Genomic DNA, 19,747 nt, shown 5'->3' on the forward strand with positions numbered 1-19,747 from the left:
AAATGATGAGAGAAGAGAGGCATTAAGTGTGCTTGGTCTAGTGTTTCATTGGCCATTTTTTAGCTTGATACTGTGATGAAAGCCAGAGTACCTTTTCAGGGGGTTATTTAAGAAAAAAAAGCCTGGAATGTTATGGAAAATCCAGGTCTGCAATTTAGCTTTCTTCTTATGTAGAAAAGAGGCCCATCAATGATCTAAATAAGCAATACAGCTAGAGACTGAAATCCAGTAGTCTGGTACTATATTTGAGGTGAACCATAATGTCTACATTAAAGAAGAGAAACAGCCCAATAACTTGCTGGATTAGCACATTCTCTGCCCTAACTTGAAATAAATACTCCATGACTGTCTTGTGACAACATGACTTTTTCCATAGTCTAAATCAGTCATTCACCAAGGTCCTAAACTAGTGAAACATTCCCACACTTGTTTCCGGTTGAAGCATGAGTAACCCCATTGCTGTGGACTGGGTATGTGATAAAAAGTTTCCTAAATAAAATTTTTCATGTTCAGATTTACACACTATATTTTAAATTTAGAATAAGACTCACTGAAATCAGTAGTCCTAAGCAGATATGGTAAAAACACTCCACGAAAGTGCTACTTACATCTCAAGCTCTACATACATTTAACATCACCATTTTTCTTCCTTTTACATTTAAGTATGCAAGTATTTGCCAATTCTCAGACATACGCACCAAAAATGCTGTAATCAATTGTTTGGGTACCTGTCATGTCGTACAATTGGTGTAGGCAGGACACAGGTCAGGAGCCATCCAAACTCAGCCAGCGTGTGCAATAAAGGTCCATAATCTGTTTTAATTTCACACCCCTACATTAATAATTATAAAAAGTAGTAAAGAGACTCTGTACAGGTTTTGTTTGCATTTCTACACAATTACAACACCTCCCCTCCCACTTTTAATGAGATAATCCTCTGAGATGACATCAAGCTTGTTTGATGGAGATTCATTATTTCAAACTGAAAACAACTTGAAAAGTTCAAGACTACAAAATCCATGGAAAACAGAATTTATTAACATTAGGTATGGGCCCTGACTCATCAAGACATAATTCAAAGCACATCTCACTCATTAAACTTGTCACTTTGCTAAATTAGTGTCTAAAACTTTTTAAGCACCATAATTACATGTGTCAATCGGCATCTTTACACTTTTTACTCCACATGTGAAGAATAAGCATCTCACTTAGATACATAGTTAAGGTTTTGGTAGGTTTTTCTGTGTTTTTTTTTTTTTAATAGAAAAGTTTAGTTTGATGTTGATTTTTTCACATTGGTAAGTGTATTTATCATTGGATATTTCAAAAGTAAGACCTAAATCCAACAACAACTGCTTTCAGATGTCATTGATACCAATAATCCTAAAAGAGTAGAATATTTCTAAACAGTAATTTAAGTAATTTTATTGCTGTAACCTACTACAGCAGTGCATGTAAGTTTATTAGGAAACCCAAGTCTTTCATATTTAGCAGAAAATTTTCATTAAAATACATATCTGAATACCATACTGAATTAATTCACTATCAATTTTCTCTTGTTCTGTTTCCAGTTCTACTTTCTCCTCCTTTTTAAAGTATACCTCACACTATCAATGTGATCTGCACTTGCTGAAACTACACCTAAATTGGTCTGAAACACACACAAAGCGCCCCCCAAACATTTTCTTTGGTGGTTGTATTTGTTGGTATGAACATTTACAAATGTCAGGCCAGAATTCCTCCAGCATATTTCTTTTATGCATATTCACCAACGCTCACAAATCTGATTTCATTTTTATGATTTGTGGCTTTAGTTAAGCCTATGCAGGTGACTTCAGGAAGCCATCCTTAATGTTTATGGAACACGGGTACCAGCATCCTAAAGGAAAAAACAAAGAAAAAAACAAGTAGGAAATAGCACTGCTAAGTAGTCACCTATTTACCTCAATGACTGTCCATTGTTCAACAACTATTGCATCATTTCCTTTCCTCTTAGAACCTGGAACCCCAGCACCTTCTTCTTCGTAGATAAAGAATCCTTCTAAAGATTTGGGCAAATAGTCTCCTGTGAACATAAACATTAAGTTTTAGGTTAATAGATTACCAAGACATACACAAGATGTTTCTTTCTCACTGAACAATCCTCTAAAATAAATGACTCAGCAAACTCAAAATTGTGGTTATTTATCCATCTAGTTACAGCTTGGAGTGTGCAAATCAACTTATTATTAAAATCCCTTTTTTCTATACAAATTGAACTATGAGCTATTTTCTCAAAAGCATTAACCCCTTCCATACTCCAATCTGAATTCCAGTTTCCTGTATTCAACACATCCATTGCAGAGGATGGGCATGACCCTTTTTCTTCAGCTTCAATATTGTCTTCCTGACAAGAAGCATGGCTTTTGGTGTGGTGGGAAAGAGCATAAAAATGAGTGAACCATGAAGTGCAAAGCTCAACTACATATGTAAATGGCCACAGGAAGAGCCTGAAACAAGTAATTGTAGGAGGATTCCTGACGGGAAGGAAGTTTCAGAGCACAACTCCCTGACTCACATGTCAAAGCCTGGTAGCATCCGTTTGGCCCAAACTAACACTGTGCATCAAATATTGGTTCATTTTCTGGTTTTGCTTCTCCTAGCAGCCTCTGGGAAGCCTTTTGTGGAGATTTATCTTGACAGCTGACTAAAACTAATTTTGTACAGTAAAATTATGTAATCCTCAAAATATCAGCTTTAAGTCTCCTTGAATGCTGGATGAGGTATGTTATTACCTGCGTACTAAAGACGGGGAAGTTATTCATGCACAGAAGAGCAGACAGCTCTCTCTGTGGGGAATGGGAAGACTGTAAAACTGTTGTTGGACAACAGCTGCAAAGATTAATTTCAACAGCTGCCAAAACCACCCCTCAGTGAACTGTAACAGATCTCCAGAGAGTTCTTTTCCAGCTCTAAAAAAACTCTGTATTGAAAACTACAAGTCTGAATTCTCACCTCTCCTTCCCCAAAGGAAATTTGGTTCTTCCACTGAGTTAAATAAATAGGAGTAACAGCTTCAGAGCAAAAAAGATGACTACCACAAACTGTGACATTAGACTGTTCACGCACACAAAATATGCAGTTTGAGAGGGACTAGCTGCCAAATTCCATCAGAAGTAAATCTATGTTGATGAGCTTATGTGCCTCTGAGTCACTAAATTTACTGCAGAGCTACAGAAACACAGTGATTCACACTCAAAACCATGGAGAACAATGAAAACTGAAGAGCTGTCATTAGTGTCAGGTTTTTGTTTTTGAAGAATCGTAATTTAACTTGCAAAGATCTTATGTTTTACATTTTTTAAAACTTCATTTAAGGCCTTCAATAATCCAAGCCTTGTAAAGGGGACAATGAGTGCATATTGTTTTAAATCAGAATTATCAGAAAAAAGCATAAGACATAGTAAATACAACAACTACTCACACTGACAGTAATTTTACCCTCCTCATACAAATCATGTAAGAAGCAGAAAAAATGACTTATGAGAGCCACTGTAATACATTATTAATTGCCTATTGCACTTGATAATCAGCCTAAGCATTGCAAAAACTGTTTAAGGTCCCCAGGACATTTTCAACAAACATTTGACACGACTTTTCTCCACTGCAACCCTGTATTTTGCTTGCTTACACTGGACTACAATAATTAATTCTAAAGGAACACAAACAACTTGCAACTTAGTACAAGCAAGACAGGTACAAATCCAACCAAAGTATCACCTTAGTGAAGTATAAAGTCTAGGCTTGCTATTAGTTATTATTACTAATTATTAGTTAAAATAGTTAATTGTTTTGGAATTTACTAAACATGTCAGCTTGTCTTGGTCCATACCCCTAATGCTAGGTACTACCATTTTCTTCACTTTTTTGCAAGTAATTGTACAACAGTAGCTACCTACTATTTTTTGCACACTTTTAACTTCTGGCTTTCAGACAAATTCAGTTCAAATGGAAATTAATCTCTCAATTACACATTTTATCAGCAACAGAGTTTGAGAGTTCTAAATGCTTTTCATCCCATTGTTTTCTTGAAAAACCAAACCAAACCAAATGAACCAGCACAAAAGGTTTATTTTGTTATAAAGCTACACTAGTTTGCTGCTTTGGAAATTGTCAGTTTGATAAAACAAAGCAGAAATTTCAATTACTTAGTCTATTATGAATTTGTAGAATCTGATACCTAAAACAGGAGTAATTTATTTTCTGGGCAGTTACAGATCTATCTGAACATGTTTACATATTGACTCTCACATCAAGAAGCAAAATGTGATAATTTTTTTCAAGTCACACAGTTCTGTGTAAACAAGCAAAAGCTTCATGATGTCCTGGGACAGTACTCACCTTTAGAAGTGTCCCAGTGTACAAAAGAATCAACTAAGGACAATCCTTGTTTATAATAAAATGTAGTTAATTCTAGCCAGTCTGCTTCCAATGTACTAACAACTGGCCCCTTTCTTGTTACTTTCATAGACAAAACACCTTCATGGTAGGTCCAGCAGGTAGAATCATCATCAAAAACATTGAAGACTGTATAGAGCTTGTCTAAGGAGAGAAAAAGGAAGAATGAACCTCAAAGACAGTGCTCCAAACTTAGTAATATTACTAATCTCTTATTTTAACATAATTTTCTAATTCTACACAACAGTTTTAATAATTGATTCTTGATGTGGCTTTGATCAAGAACTAAACACACTCAGGACAAGGTGGGAGGGGAGGTACACTTTGGGATATGAGGAAAATGTGAAGGTATTACAGTTGGGCTGTCACTGGACTCTTCAGGTAGTTGGGGTTTGCATAAAGAAAACATACAAGGACTAAGGAAAACCCAGCGGAAACAGGCTTCATTTCTGCCACTCAAGGAACTGCTGGCTACAAATATTTGCAAATATAAAAATTAAAGACAATTTTCTAAGTTTGCAAATACAAGGAATGCCTTGTACTGATTTTTACCCATTATTTTCTGAAGCTAAGTACCAGTGTAATTAGTTGCCTACTGGGATTTTCCCATAGTAACTGATGATCAGTGGAAATTAAGGATACAAAACCAACATATCCTCAATTTGTTTTTATCTTGGTATTAATACAGTACTGTAACAAAACCAGTCACAAACAAGCACTCATTAAAAGTTAATAGATCCACAGCATTTTAGGAAATCACTGGTGCAAGTTATGAAATTCTTACTATGTGTGTTCTACAAACACTTGTGTGTCACTGGTTTGGAGAAGTAACACAAAACAGTTGCCCAGAAATATTCTCAGATTGCCTAATACTGCTGGGCAGCCTAAATCAATGCAAACCAACCTCTAAACATGGAAGTTTTCACACTGTCAAAACAAAGGAATTTGCTTAGATGACCCCACTTTCTAGGCTCCAGAAACAGAGATTAATTCCAAAGAAGGACTTGTACTCCAAGTAGTCTGAATCAGTATCTGGAAGAATCCCTCTCTGTTTTGAGAAGTGTTACTACAGCCACTGCAGGTAACATCAGGTGCCCAGAATAAGGTAAATTAGGAACAAAATGTTGAACTTTCAGTAAGAGATGACTCTTTTCCATACAGTTTTATCACCTTCACAGGTGCTTATATTAGATGTGTTTATCCTGACAAAACTTAATTTCTTTTCCCACATATTGAAGTGAGATCACTTATTCTTCAGAAAAAAAGAAGATTGTGTCCCAATACAACTACTCAATTCCTCATGTCTACCAGAAATTTACCTCTGCAAGCAATGCATTATAGTGAAAATTCAAGAGAATAGTTCAAAAAGCAACATAATAGTCAAAATTCATACGCCATGAACCCCAATCTGTAACTTGGACACAGTTTTGCCTCTTTTGAGCAGAGGTAAATGGAAGTGGCACACTGGCATAGCAGTACATATCTACACATATGTAAGACTGCCTTGGAAAATTCACATCAGGATTTTTCAAAATGATGGTTACATAAAACATAGACCAAGAAAGGTGGTTAAGTTTCATCTTATGAACTCCAGTGATTTTCTATCTGACTAGTGTAGAGAAGCCTGGCATATCCTTGCCAAAGCTTTTTCAAGAGTTTCCTGAGAACACTGCACGTAGGGGATGCACTGGCTGCTTATCTTTCTGGTTACACCAGTCTGCACAAACAGTGCTCCTGAACAGAACAAGAGTTTTCCACTTCTTCCTTGCAGGACTTCTATTCTGCTATATATAGCAAACCCACTATTTCAAGCTGTAAGGAAAGAATTAAGCTTTAACTGATTATGATATAAAGGCTCTCTTGTAGGAGAACTGCTTTTAATCAATAAAATATTGATATAATATAAAAATAAAATATTTAATCAATAAAATAAAAATAAGAGGAACATTGATTATCTCAGTGCTTAGAGTCATTCTCACAGTCTACAAACTGGAGAGGCTGCTTTAACAGGAGAGTGAAAAGGTTGCTTTTGAGAGCAATTAAAACATGTCTGGCTCATCAGGGAAGAGCCCATTATGTCAAAATGCAGCCTGACATGGAAGTTTCATGCTGCCTGCTTTCCACACAATACTGTCTTGCATTAGTTCTCATACTTAGATTACATCTTCCTTTTTACCTTCTCCTCTTTTAGCAGCCAGGAGGCCTTAGAGTTTCAGTACCAGAAGCCAATGTTTCAGGCCATTTTTTACACAGACTACACCAAGCATCTCATTCTTCTACAACTAAGCTGTCTATCACAGCACCAGCATTTTTTCAATTATGCTTTTCATTCCCATACTTCTAATGCTTACTTCTCTCTAATAAATTCATTTTGTAACAATTATTGTCTTTGATTTCATGGTCAATGCATTAATTTAAGTGATCTCTTTCAGGACACTTCTTGAAGGCACATTAACCAGAAAGAATCCATTATGAACGGATTTATTTGCTGTACATTATGTGAGTTGCCTGGAAGCATGCAGAATTTTGGCTCTAGCTGGAAGGGACTCTCTTTGTTGTCAGCTCTGAAACAGGCACAACTGGAATCACACAACATACTTGGAAATCATTACATGTTTATAATACAATACTAAGTAAAACTACATGTGCACTGCAGAAAATATTTTATAACAATTGCATCCTTCTAAAAGGAAGGATTTTTAGTGCCACATGTTTGTTATACACATATCAAGCAAAAACCCTTTCTGTTTGCACCACATTTCAAGTCACAATTACACCGTGGGCAATTTTGGGGGGGTTTGTTTGTAGTTCTCTTTCTTTAAATTGCAAACTAGAATTCTGACAGTAGATCTATAATACTCCGTATGAAAAGTGGAATATTTTAATATATTACCACAGCTCACATACATAAAGCAAAAGGTAAGCTCTCCTTCTGCTTCTTTTACTGACAGCTCTTTCAGATATATGTACGCATGTGCATATGTAGAAGCATCTTCCAAAAGCAGTATTTGATACAACAGAAAATGCTGTTCTTCTATTTTTTCCAACACCTCAACAACTCAATAAAATACCTTATTTCTGCAACAAACAAGCAGCATTTATTACCATGTCCTTTTCGTGGTTTAGAAGGGCTGACTTCTTTTCCAAACTGGAAATCTGAATCCTCTAACAGTCTGCTTTCTCCATGCATTTCCTCCTCTACCCCACTCTCAGATGAGTGACCACTCAACGTCCCTTCATTCCAGTTTTTATAGTTTTCATCAAAGTTTTCTCTTCTGTGTTCCCTATTTCTTCTGCCCAGTGTTGATTCCAGCTCTGCACCTCCATCTGCGCTTGTTCCATTACAGGCTTTAGGCTCAGGAAAATGTTGTGTTACAAATCCCACAAACTTCTTTCCTCTTTTAGCAGCTTCATTAACCTGCAATACAACAAACTTAGCTGCAGAATCATTTTAGAATTGCATGGACCTTTTTCTTCTTTAAAACCTGTACATACATGAACTGCTTAACTAAACTGCTGAGAACATAGAAGGCATAACATTGTATTACAGAAGGGTGACTCTCCTTTGATGCTGCCCCTGCTTCAAAGTAAATGGAAGTTTTCCAGCATGTCTTTGGAGTCAGGCCAGGAAAGGTGGCCAACACTGGGAATGACTTCAGAGTATACAAAGTCCTTCATTTAGAACAAACCCAAAGTATTTTATTTACTGTGTTGTATTGGTAAGCAGTATAGTAGAGCAATAAATAGTATTTCTCTAAATAGGTGATGCTAGTCATACTAAAAATAACGACCTCCAAAATTATAGAAATATCTCTGTCTTGTGCTGCGAGTCATTACCCCCTGGTTCCCTTGGGGACTACTCAGCTTCATTATTACTGAGGACAAGTAGAGTGCATGAGCAGAGAAAGGAGAGAGCTAGAAGCAAATTAAAATCCTCTCAACTCTTTCAGCCAGTGATGTCTTTTTCTCTGAAGTCTCAACATACAACTGTAACATCTATGCTACCTGTGAGATGTGTCTGCTCTTGAAGGCATTTTTTCTTCCTGGGTTAAGGAGTGCTGCCATTTAGGAAGGTGACCCCACTGACACCTTGTGCTACAAGCTCCCCTGTGAAGTAAAGTCTTCCCAGGTAAATAGAGAAGCCTCAGCTCAGAAAGAAGACATCACTTGTGAAGTACTGGATTAAGTGAGGACAGAGAGGGAAGGATCTTTATTCAGTTTACTCACCTAAACTACTAATCAGCAGAGTGAGTAAAAATCAAACAACTGATGGTACTGAATCCCTTTTTAGTATCATGATAGTCACACTTCAGTCTATCTACTGCCATTATTTATGTACAGCAGTGATACAATATGCCAATCACTGTGATTATATATACAGAGCTGCTGCTTCAAGGACAACCAAGACAGTTTTAAATTTAACAAGCAACAGAGAAAAACAGGCAATATGATAATGTTTTTGCTGAAACACCACAAAGTCTTATTGTTTCATATCTTTTAAAAAAAAGTACTAAGATTTAACTGGATTAATTGCTCTGTCTTTTTAAAACTGAGAGCATTTTAAAATCAAATTATTCTCACATACTACTTCTGTAACAGATATGCTTCCAAGACTCCATCACTGCTCATTTCAAGTGTGTTTTTCCTTCTAATCCTTGTCTGATACACTACACCAACCTGGAAATAGGTATCTATATTATACATGCATAATGTAATTTCATTTTAAATTTGAAACACCTGACAAAGTCAAAACAAGCCATTTAGAAAACAAACAACTCTTGAAATTTCAAAGATCATTAAAGATCTCCAATATGCTTTTTCTCCTACTACCCTCCTTGGCAACTAATGTAAAAGACATCATTAACTCTTGTAATAACAATAGCTTCCTGTTTCAGCAAGTCTTCAATTTTGCAGAGGAAGTTAAACACAAAAAGAACCAGAACTATAACTTGCATTCCAGTAGAAGTTTACTTTAAGTATACAATGTTTTCAAAAGCTGTGCCAAATAAATATCTAGTATAGTTCCTATAAATGCTGTACTTTTTGTTAAAGAATGAAAAAGCCATTTTTCTTAGGTACTTAACTCAGAAAAGCATAAAACTTCACATATCATACAAGCATTTTATAAAGAGTGACTGAACTTGGGCCTGATTCTGCTTTCAGTGGTGTAAGCAGCCAGACTTCCAAAGCTTTACAGGGATACTCAGTCCTACACTACAAAAAGTAACTTTTCTCACTTTGAGAACAGTTCTGTAGCTTCTATAAAATAAACACAAAATTAAAACCACAACCACTAAATGTAACTTACATGTATGAAAGAAATAAATATCTGAAGAAAAGTTGGAAAAAAACTCCCATTACCTTCTCTAGCAGTTCTTTCACTACTTCATTTGTCAGTGTTTCATATGTTAAAGGACATTCTTCAATCACCAGCCTGGGGTGCCTTTGTCCTCTGGGTGCTGCATGCTTCTGGCTAGAACACAGAAAGAAAGCACTCTTTGTCAGGAGTTTGCTGCAAACTTGAGCAAATGCTTGCATATAGAATTCTTTTCTTTTGGAATAGTTATGAATGAAATACTGACAATTCTTCTTCATACTTTTTAGAACTCAGTGGGTTTTGGTGTTTTGTTCTACTTCCACAAAGTGACAGGTACTGTGTGTTTCAATGCTAGGATAAGAATACTAATATTTAACTGGAGTTTCATTTGAAGACCATGCAGAGAGATACTTTGGAAACTGAGCTTTACTGACAAACAGCTCTGTCTTTGTAATAAATAAATGCAAAGATCTCTGATGATGCAAAATGCACCAATTTAAACTATAAATTTAGTAAGCACAAAGTAGGTTCAGTTTTGTAGAAAACACACTATGAATAGAAATGGTGCTTTTACACTGTTAACATCCTGCTGCTTAGTTTTTGTAACTAAAGCAGAGCTGCAGCTGTTAAATGAAACAGTACAGGTAAATACTAGAAATACAATGCAAAAACACTGGGGGCTAAATAATGTTTAAATCTCTCATATTTAAGCTGACAAACTCAAAGTTATAGAACTGTGCTCATGTTTTATCTAAAGCCAGTTGTGCTATTAGTCAGACAATATTTAGTGTATGCCAATAATATAACAGGATTTAATTTGATGCTTCCTTCATACAATCATTTCATTTAGAAAAGAATGTCAATGAGATACATTCAAATATAAAAGGTTACTTTCCAAACAGTAGTTGGAGAAGGTATATTTCCCTACAGCAAAACCAAACTTGGTACATATAGTGCCTGGGAAGGAAACTGGAACCTACACCAGTTTCACATGTAGGCTACAGAGACTCATCCTTCACCCATTCAAGGGCCTAAAGATTCAAACAACAACATCCAAAGGATGCCACATCTACAGGGACAAGGCAAATTGTGGGAGCTGCATGCTGGCAGTGTCAGCTCTTGGAAGCCTCAGATCCGGAGCAAGCATTTTGCTCTCTTACTCAACCTTTTGCCCATATGAACAGCATTCACCTTGTTTGCAGATGAACTTACAAAGGTTAAGTTGTATGAACAGTAAATACTCTGGACCAGGCTTGTTCAATCAAACGGTTTAAGAATTTCTCTCAAATGAATGTTTTAGGAAAGCATTACGGGAGTGGCAGCAAGGCAGCTTCCAATTCACACCCTTCCAGTCCTCAAATAAAGGCAAAAACCTTTGTGCATCACATAAGGACTCAGGAGAGAAGGGGAAGCCTGACAGCTTTTAATGCAGTAAGAAATCCACTTTTCTAGTTACTCAAAATAAGAACAAAAGGTTATCTTCTTTGCATTCCAAGGAACTAATGGTAACATTGTTTTGTACATCATCTTTAGGGTCACACGGCGATTACAATGCATTAAAACAGGAATAATAAACAAGACCATGGATCTGGAACAAAAATGAGCTCTTGCCTTTCCCTCAGTGTCAAAACTAAGCTTTTGTATGATCTCTGATCCAGAACGATTATTTCCTTCTTAAGAAAAAACCCCAAACTATCCCTGACAAATTAATTCACAAACTATGTAATTTTCCCCTGGGAAAAGACAAAAGTTTTGAAAACCAAGAAAAAGCAGACATGAGTTAGTTTAAAGCAGCTTATTACTCTCCTAGTATTTTGATTAATCTTTTATTTGCTGCAAGTTCTAAGACAGATGATATTACATTTTGGATTTTTGTTAGGACATTTACTAAGGCAAAGCAAAAATTATTAGCCTGTTGTCTGCTTAGAATCATTTAAAAACATCACTAACTTCCTAATCTGAGGTGCTCATTTCAAATTGATAATAAGCTATGCAGGTTGAGCAATCCACTTACAAATGGCTTAAGTAAAGAATCAGTGTATTCAAATTATTTCACTGTTACCTCAGTTTTAATCGTGAAAGTACCACTCGATACATGTGACTTGCAGGGAAACTCCTTCTCCGTCCAATTGGCAGCATAATGGGATGAACAGCTCCTACAACATATCCTTTGCTGTAATAGTCTTCCACCCGAGATGCTATATCCAGCACAGAACTGATCTTGATAACTTCTGGATTAGAGGAAGCTAAAAAGCATTGAAAGCAGAAGAGAAGCACATGATACTGTGTACATCCATAAACATTTTGGGTGAGTTCCTTTTAAGTAAACCACACAAAACCTATCCCCAGGCATTTATTTAAAAACTACAGTAGTATTTATACAAGAAAAAGCAGATTCACAGATGATTCAACACTATTCAACTACTTCAAGTACCTATTTTTACAACTTAGTGTGATCTATTTTTAACATACTTGGCAACATTTTCTGCTCAATCTAGGTCTGCCAAGCTGATTTAAAAGCTATGTTAACATCTAAACACACAATAGGGCTGAAGTTAACAAAGCAACTATTTTGTCTACCCAAAGCCTTCAACATACTGAAGCAGTATCTCTCAACCCCAGTTGTGAGGTAAATTCCCATGTAACAGATTTAAGCCTACGACAATTATTTGTTTCCATTAATTTTTTTCCCCCCTTAGAAGTGATCTGTGGAGTTGACATATTGACAGTCCCAGTTCCCTTTTCCAACAGACATAAGGATATATCACCTAAGTAAGCTTGTGGTGTCACTGATTTCTAAGGAGGGTCTCTCTCAGCATGTGCAGGCATTTTGCATCAACAGGCAGCACCTGGACAATACACTGCTGTTAGGGAAAACTACAGAGATAAAGGGAAAACTTCTTGGACAACCTTTTTTTGAATGGTCCACAGCTTTTCCAGAGAGGAAAGGAAGATTCCGCATTGGTAAGAGACGATATATTCTGCTACAGTCAGTCTGATGGGTCAGTAATTCCTGTTCCTCTCAAGTACAACTGGAACTGTAAATGCTCTCAGAAAGCAGGAAATCAATACTCATACACAAACAGTAGCAGAAGAGTAATTATGCCAGCACAGATTTGCCAAAGCTTTAATCCTTTGCAGTTATGAGCTCTGATAACAAAACAGCTTGGCTTGAAATCTGCTGGTCTACTGGTGACCTCTGCTCCAAGCAGCCTACTTGTCTGTATTCTGATGGGTCCCTCTTTGCAGGACTTCCCATGCATTAAGACCAGTACTTATCTGCATTAAAGGATGCCTCAATCAAATTTAAGTGACCTCATGACACTTTTTCCAAGATACATACAACCTTAACGTGCTGCCCTGAACATTCCCTTTCCAACCATACAACTGAAAATAATGAAATACACTAATTCTCCTTTGATTCTGTAATTTAAAAAGTATATAAAAATAATAAGTGCAATTACATAAATCTCTCATAACTTTGCTGAGTTAATTTCATGTTCCTACCTTCTCTTGTCTACATATAGTGCAGGTTGGCAATCAGCAAGGAATTTCAGGACCTAAGACATAGCAAGTCACAAAGTTTGTCTATCCTACTGTTTTAAACGATCATCAACTGGAGATATGACTCTTTAGTTTGCTCAAATGTTTTATTCTAATAAACTGAATTAGAACTCCTCTGGTTCATGAGCGGTGTTCTGTAAAACCTCTCTATACTGCTTTCCCACAATAAAATGAGGATATTGACATACATACACTTACAGAGGGCTTTAAAAAAAAGACCACAAAAACCCCACAAACCATCAGAAACTAATATTTTACAACACTCAAATGCTTTTTAATACCAATTTCTACAAAAGGGACAAAGGAACAGAGATCTACTTTGCTTGTCACTGTAAGAGCCTTAAAAGAAAAGCCAGCAAGAGGAACCAGAATAATTTATACTGTAGGAAATGCACACTACCAAAAATTATCACCAACATACATACTGATGGTTTATTGCTGTTAACCAGAAAATTCAACATATTAAACTAAACTGTCAGTAATTCTCAGTCATAAGAACAGGGCTGTTGCACTTTTTCTTTTTAAGTAGACAGTATATCACAGCTCCCCTTCTGTAAACAGATGTCTTGCCCTTAGTAATACCTCCATCCCATGATTCCACTCATTGAAAATCCAGGAGATACATGTATTGAGAAATAACTGCTCCATAGCCCACAAGCCAAAAAAGCAGGAATGATGCAACAGGATCATGACTTCACTGATTTTACAAATTTCTTTAACCCTTTTTCATTAAAAAAAAATTCCTTTCTGATGTGCTCTCAACAGGTAGCCAAAATACTGTAGCAATAGCAACTCCAGCCAACTTTCTAGCTGCATAGTAAGCCTCAGATGCAGGATACTGAAGATGATGACAAAACAGCTATTTCATACTTATTCATATTGGTACTCAGAGTGACAAGAACTTGACAGCATGTCACCTTAGTAGGCTGCATCAGTATTTATTTTTCTCCCTAATATGAGGGTTATGGATAAAGCATAAGCATTCTGCTAAGTAGAAATATATAAACTATCACTACTTTTTGGGTAAACTGACTTAAAAGAATAGCAGCTGGTTTTGTTATTGGGATATGCCTCATGCCTGAGACCTTGGAATTTACAGTCACTGACAGGCATTTAAAACTATACTTCAGAGTCCACTGCTCCCTTTTCTTTGCACTATTCAGTTCTACCAAAATAAAAGATTGGCTGCAATTTTCTTGTTTGGGATTCTGCTGATGGAGATCATCCTCCATGGAACTCAAAGCTAATTTTTACAGTAGGGATGGGAGCATTTTGGGGACCAGGAGGAGAGAAGCCAAGGTTCAGTGCACAGCTAATAACTAGTTAAGATGCACAGGGACTGCAGCCAGCAAATTTAGACTGCAGCATGGTTGACCTAATCTGCATCATGGCTTGGGAGAAGATCACAGACTGCTGAAAATTTCCCCAGCAGGCTCATTTCAACTTCACATTGCATATACCTGATAAAGCACAGAATAAGGCATATTGAATTGAAGTAACACATTTATGCTTGCTATACTTTTATCTTGATGCAGGACATAGTTTACCATAAGATCTTAAAATATTAAGTGCAGATTTTCTGTTTTACTTGATGCAAGATCCAGTGGCAAGAAATCACTTGGGCACACAAATCTATGTAGGGGAAGACCTCGCTCTGGAAAGTGGCACAGCAGAACGAATGCCATAAAGATATGGCACAACTTGACAGCAGAGCAAAAACTTTGGTCTGCAGTGATAAAGGGGTCTCACTTTCATTTAGCCAAAGGATATTCAAATAGCAACAAGTACATGAGCGAGTTAACTGAAATAGAAGAAAAAAAGGACAAAAGCTCAATATATTGTCTACACTGCTTTAGCCAATTCCCACATTTCAGAAACAATCAGAATTTAAAAATGCCTCCAAGACAGTATATATACACACCATGTTTTATTTCTGTATTCATCTTAGCTCTAAAAAAGAGAGACTTCAAAGAAAAAATATTTTAAGGTCATATATAGGCATAGCTAGAACCAGTCAACAGAAAGACACCTGTGTTTACAAATCCTCTTACTTCCAGTGAGAAACCTAAAGAAGAGTTAGGCTGTTATCTGGAACTGTTATTTAACATTCATAATTCCACTGAAGTGAAGCAATTCTGAATATCAGATAAAACAGGAGAAAATTAATCTTTACCGCTGTACTGCTAGGTTATTAAAACAGATACACCTTTATTTGCACTTTTTTGATGGGCTTTTACTTAAAAAGTCACAACCTCCTTTACAACAAATAATTTATACACCACTTCTAGAAACTAACTTGAAAACACAGCAAAACTATCCAGAAGAGAGGCTATTCAAGAACACTAAACACTCTTCAGCTTCCAAAAAATTTATCCTTTCTATCAGTGGATTAATAGGCAATCCATGTATGCCTTAGGCAGCCTAGCTCTATTTCCAACGTCTTACCACTATTACTTACTCATTAGTTTTGTTTCCTCAAAAGGAACAAGCCAGTAAGAAACTTTTTGTGTAAATAAACAGAACACAGGTACATTCTGCTACATTATAGTACTGGAGATCTATCTCCTATTAGTATCTTGCAGTTTTTTTAAAAAAAGACTCCTGTATTTTAGATAAAAGTATTATGAGAGTTAAAAGTAATCAGAAGCCAAGTTTTGTTTATGAAAAAGTTCCTGTAATTGCAGTAAGATCTGCACTTACACTGTCTCCCTTTATCCAACCCTTCTAGTAACAGCATTTACTTCAAATCCCTGTTATTAAGCATTTCCAGTAGATTGGGTTGTTACAAAATGCAAGTTACTATAAAGTGACTGTAAAACTGAGCTGTCTGTTCTCTGAGGGCAGCCATCTGGGCTTGTTTATGTTTTCAACTTTGTGGAACAGGGAGTTGCTCTGTTAGAGATGGGACACCCTCGGGAAGGAAGTATCCCACAGAGCACTGTCTGCCTCTAGCTATGCATACAGATTCTGTTTCATTTCAGTCACAATTTCAAAAGACTATTCAACAACTACAAGTAAAGCATTTGGAAAAAATAGTAAGCTGAAACTCAGACTCTTACAGAAACATCTACCAAGAGACTGTGGTGGGCATAAGAGGGGAAGTTACTCCTGATATACAACTAAGGAACAGGCTTACTTCTGCATAAAGTAACAAGGACAATGACAGCCTGTTTTCGGAAGTTGAGTGCATTTAAAAGATTGTTATTCAATTACGGCTCAGGCACAGTGTATTTTCTGAACCGTCACACTGAATTCAGACAACCATTATTCAAAGTGAGTACGGATGGCAGTATATGACTCCCAGGAAACTAGGAAAACTCTCTAACAGCTTTTAGCCAGCTTCCTTAAAGAGCACAGTTGTATAATTTGGAGGGTTTGGTTGTTAAAAATACTTCAGCAGCTTCCATTGTAATTTTATACAAGTAAGAACCTTCGTCATGATTTGTGTTTCAAAATAAAAGTCTTACATTTTGGCTAGCTTTGATAAAAGTGCCTAAGATTTACTGTAAGTCAAACAAGACAAAACTAAGTTAAATCCTGTTCCTTCTCATTTCAAAATAGTAAAGATACAGCATAAAAAAAATACCTTCTACAGTAAAATCCAGCAATACATATTCATAAGCAGAATCCGTCTTTGTTTCAACTTGTGGTCTCTTCAGTGTAGAAAAGATTTTTCCAGGGCTGCTATCATCTGGGTCTTCCAGCTTTCTCAGTCCGCACCCCATGGCAAGATCTGCAAATGATTAAGTCGCAGGAAAAGGTGGGGGGAGCAGCAAGATCTGTCGCTCTTACTACAGGAAAAAAAAAGGAACCAAATAATTCCCCTTGATTTTTTCTATTATCTGTAAATCCAAACAGAGAAAAAGTCCAGTTCCCAAACCAAAAAGCAAAGGTACTTTCCATTCATTTTTAATACAGAAGCAGTAAGCTCGTGACGATTTCAAGCTACAAACTTGGTTAAGAGTAGGCTTGATTTTGCAGCAACATTAGAGCTGCTCCAAACTAGCAGAGATTTTCCATGCCACGTCAATTTACAGCCAGCCCCTATCAGTGCTCTCTTGCAGAGGACACCAATAGTGCTTTGTTTGTCCTTCTAGACTGACCGGGTGAGGGGGGGCAAGGGGGGAAGAAGAACTGAAAAAGAAAGTTAGCGAGAAACTTGTCTGTCATTACTTACCTCCAGAAGTTCCCAACGGCAGTAGAAAGTCAGAGAGAAAAAAAGCAAGTTAGTCAGAATGAAAGAATGAGAAAAGAGCCTCAACATGGTTGGAGACAAAAAAATCACTTCCAGAAAGGAAGTCAGCTTCAAGAGGAAATTGCTTCTGGCATCTCAAAGGGTAGAAAGGCAAATGAAAAGCTGTTTGGTCCTTATTTTAGATTTCAGAGTTGGCTCCTATTTCCTTTCTACAAGGACTTTATTGCAGAGGAAAAAACCACCAACACGAACACAGTGTAATAGCATAAAAATATGTAGTAATTTCTCATCCAGAAAAATCAATAAGAATCTTCATCATGAAAATTAACTTATGTAACTGGTTTTGAAAAAAAACCAAAAAAATTACACAGAAATATTCCTCATTTCAAATGGGAAAGACTTTTTCAACACTATGTAAGAATAAAGTTACAAAACTTCATTTTCCATTACTCCTGGATATTGAACAAACAAAATATTTTTCTCCTCTGTTAAACTGACCTAAGTTGGTACAGCCATAGACTTTCAACACTGCTTTCTATGTAAACTTTTCTTTAGGTCCTAAAAATTCAGTATAATTTTAAGAGCTCTCAATACTCTTCTATTAACTATTGCAAGTCACTTGTAACTGTATTATACCTGATGCAGGCCACAATAATGCATGGCAAAAAAAAAAGGAACACAGTTATTTTCTAAAGCTCTGCTACTCCCAGGACAAACTGTTAGAAATTTGCCTTTTTCTTTTGAGACTACATCTAAAGAAATTAAAGAGTCATCCAGAGAAAACCAAAGATTCATAACACCATTTTAGATTATATGAACTGCACATTTAAATTCAAAAGGCTTTTCTGCTTTTTTCTCACTGAAATAAATATACCTTATTAAAAATGCTAATATTTTCTATAATAAATAGCACCAAGTTAGGCATTAACTATTTGTGGGTTTCTGTTCTACTGCAAGCAAACTGATCAAACTTTATTTAAGCAACTTATCAGGAATGATAAGTCTAGAAACTACAACCCTTTGAAATATGTATTATAGATTGAAGTCACTTAATTCTGGAAAAAAATTTAGAAGTCACTTAGTGCAGAGACTAGAACTGAAGCTGTAATTATAATTGCTGTTATTATTTAAAACAAGCTCCTGAGTGCTAAAACAAAGGAAGTCCTCAAGTGTTGTCTTCTTGATTAAAACCTAGGAAGACGTATCAAATACGCAGAATTCTTCATCTTGCTGCATGTCCTCTTACACAGAAATTGCTCCCAAACACTACTTTTTTTTGCATTAAAGGTTATCCCTGAACTGTTGCCGTATCAGCCATACATATAAACTGCCCACTCAACCCTGAGAATCCTGCTGCTTCATTCTACACATCCCTTAAGATTCATTGTAACTGCTTGTATAAAGCCATGGCATGACTAAGATAGCTGCAACTAAACCAGCTTTTTGCAGCACTACTCCAGTTGCCAGCAGGCTGCTTTTTTATCTTTAACTTAAAATAGCTACATTTTTAGTGAGGCCATTTTGAACTCTTCATGACAAGGCTTACACAATATTACAACCCTCTCACCAAGACAGGACTTTCCATAATATAAACAAACTCTTACAACACCATGAAGAGTCACAGTTACAGACAGAAGCAACGGTCCATATTTTGTGCAATCCTAGATTAGTATAAATAGTTATAAGATTCCAAGTTGGAAGTCAGTCAACAGTTGTCATTGCAGACTTGACTCAAGCTGCTAACCTCAGCCAATGAAACCAAAGGTCCCACAGACCAAAATAGAGAAAACAAAACAAAATCAGCAAGAACAAGCAGCATACCCCACAGGAGTTCAAAACTGCATCACAACACTTGAATGACTCAGAAGAGACACAGCATCACAAGATTCTTAAGATTCAAGAGCTGCAATTTCCTGTTGCAAAGTGGATACAAACTACAAAACAATCTTCAGTGACCCAAAATGCAAAGGCTCTGGGAACTGGCATCAGAGAAGAGCAAATCCCTAAAACTACACTGTGATTCACTGGCATGTTGTATTTACAGCACCCCCTCTGAAAGGGCATGTGACTCCTTCACTGAAACTTGGTAAAATTTTTAGACTTTAAAGTAGGCAAAGACGGCCAGACAAAGGACCAATGAGCCCAAAGGAACTTTGCCTCCACAGAAGGCTTTCAGGATCCCCCAACAGTTTTTATTCCGACTAAACAGAAAAATGATACAAAGACAGCAAGAG

General features: G+C 36.5%; 1 protein-coding gene across 3 annotated transcripts in view; it reads right to left on the reverse strand.

Annotated features, from left to right (window-relative positions):
* Positions 1 to 19,353, reverse strand: part of RFTN2 (raftlin family member 2) — a 33,616-nt gene extending 14,263 nt beyond the window's left edge. The window contains exons 1-8 of one of the 3 annotated variants that reach the window (XM_048308711.1): positions 19,335 to 19,353; positions 16,905 to 17,109; positions 11,817 to 12,000; positions 9,799 to 9,910; positions 7,543 to 7,855; positions 4,381 to 4,581; positions 1,944 to 2,065; positions 729 to 832 (exon numbers count right to left, since the gene is read on the reverse strand). In XM_048308711.1, coding sequence (XP_048164668.1) covers positions 729 to 832; positions 1,944 to 2,065; positions 4,381 to 4,581; positions 7,543 to 7,855; positions 9,799 to 9,910; positions 11,817 to 12,000; positions 16,905 to 17,043 — 1,175 coding nt within the window. In that variant the 5' untranslated portion in view covers positions 17,044 to 17,109; positions 19,335 to 19,353. Of the gene's footprint in view, positions 1 to 728; positions 833 to 1,943; positions 2,066 to 4,380; positions 4,582 to 7,542; positions 7,856 to 9,798; positions 9,911 to 11,816; positions 12,001 to 16,904; positions 17,391 to 17,495; positions 17,632 to 19,334 lie in introns of those variants that run through there. The other 2 variants (XM_048308710.1, XM_048308709.1) reach the window with 2 other exon arrangements.
* Between the last annotated feature and the right edge of the window lie 394 nt (positions 19,354 to 19,747).

The sequence above is a fragment of the Corvus hawaiiensis genome, chromosome 7, assembly GCF_020740725.1.
Source record: "Corvus hawaiiensis isolate bCorHaw1 chromosome 7, bCorHaw1.pri.cur, whole genome shotgun sequence".
NCBI classification, from domain to species: Eukaryota; Metazoa; Chordata; class Aves; order Passeriformes; family Corvidae; genus Corvus; species Corvus hawaiiensis.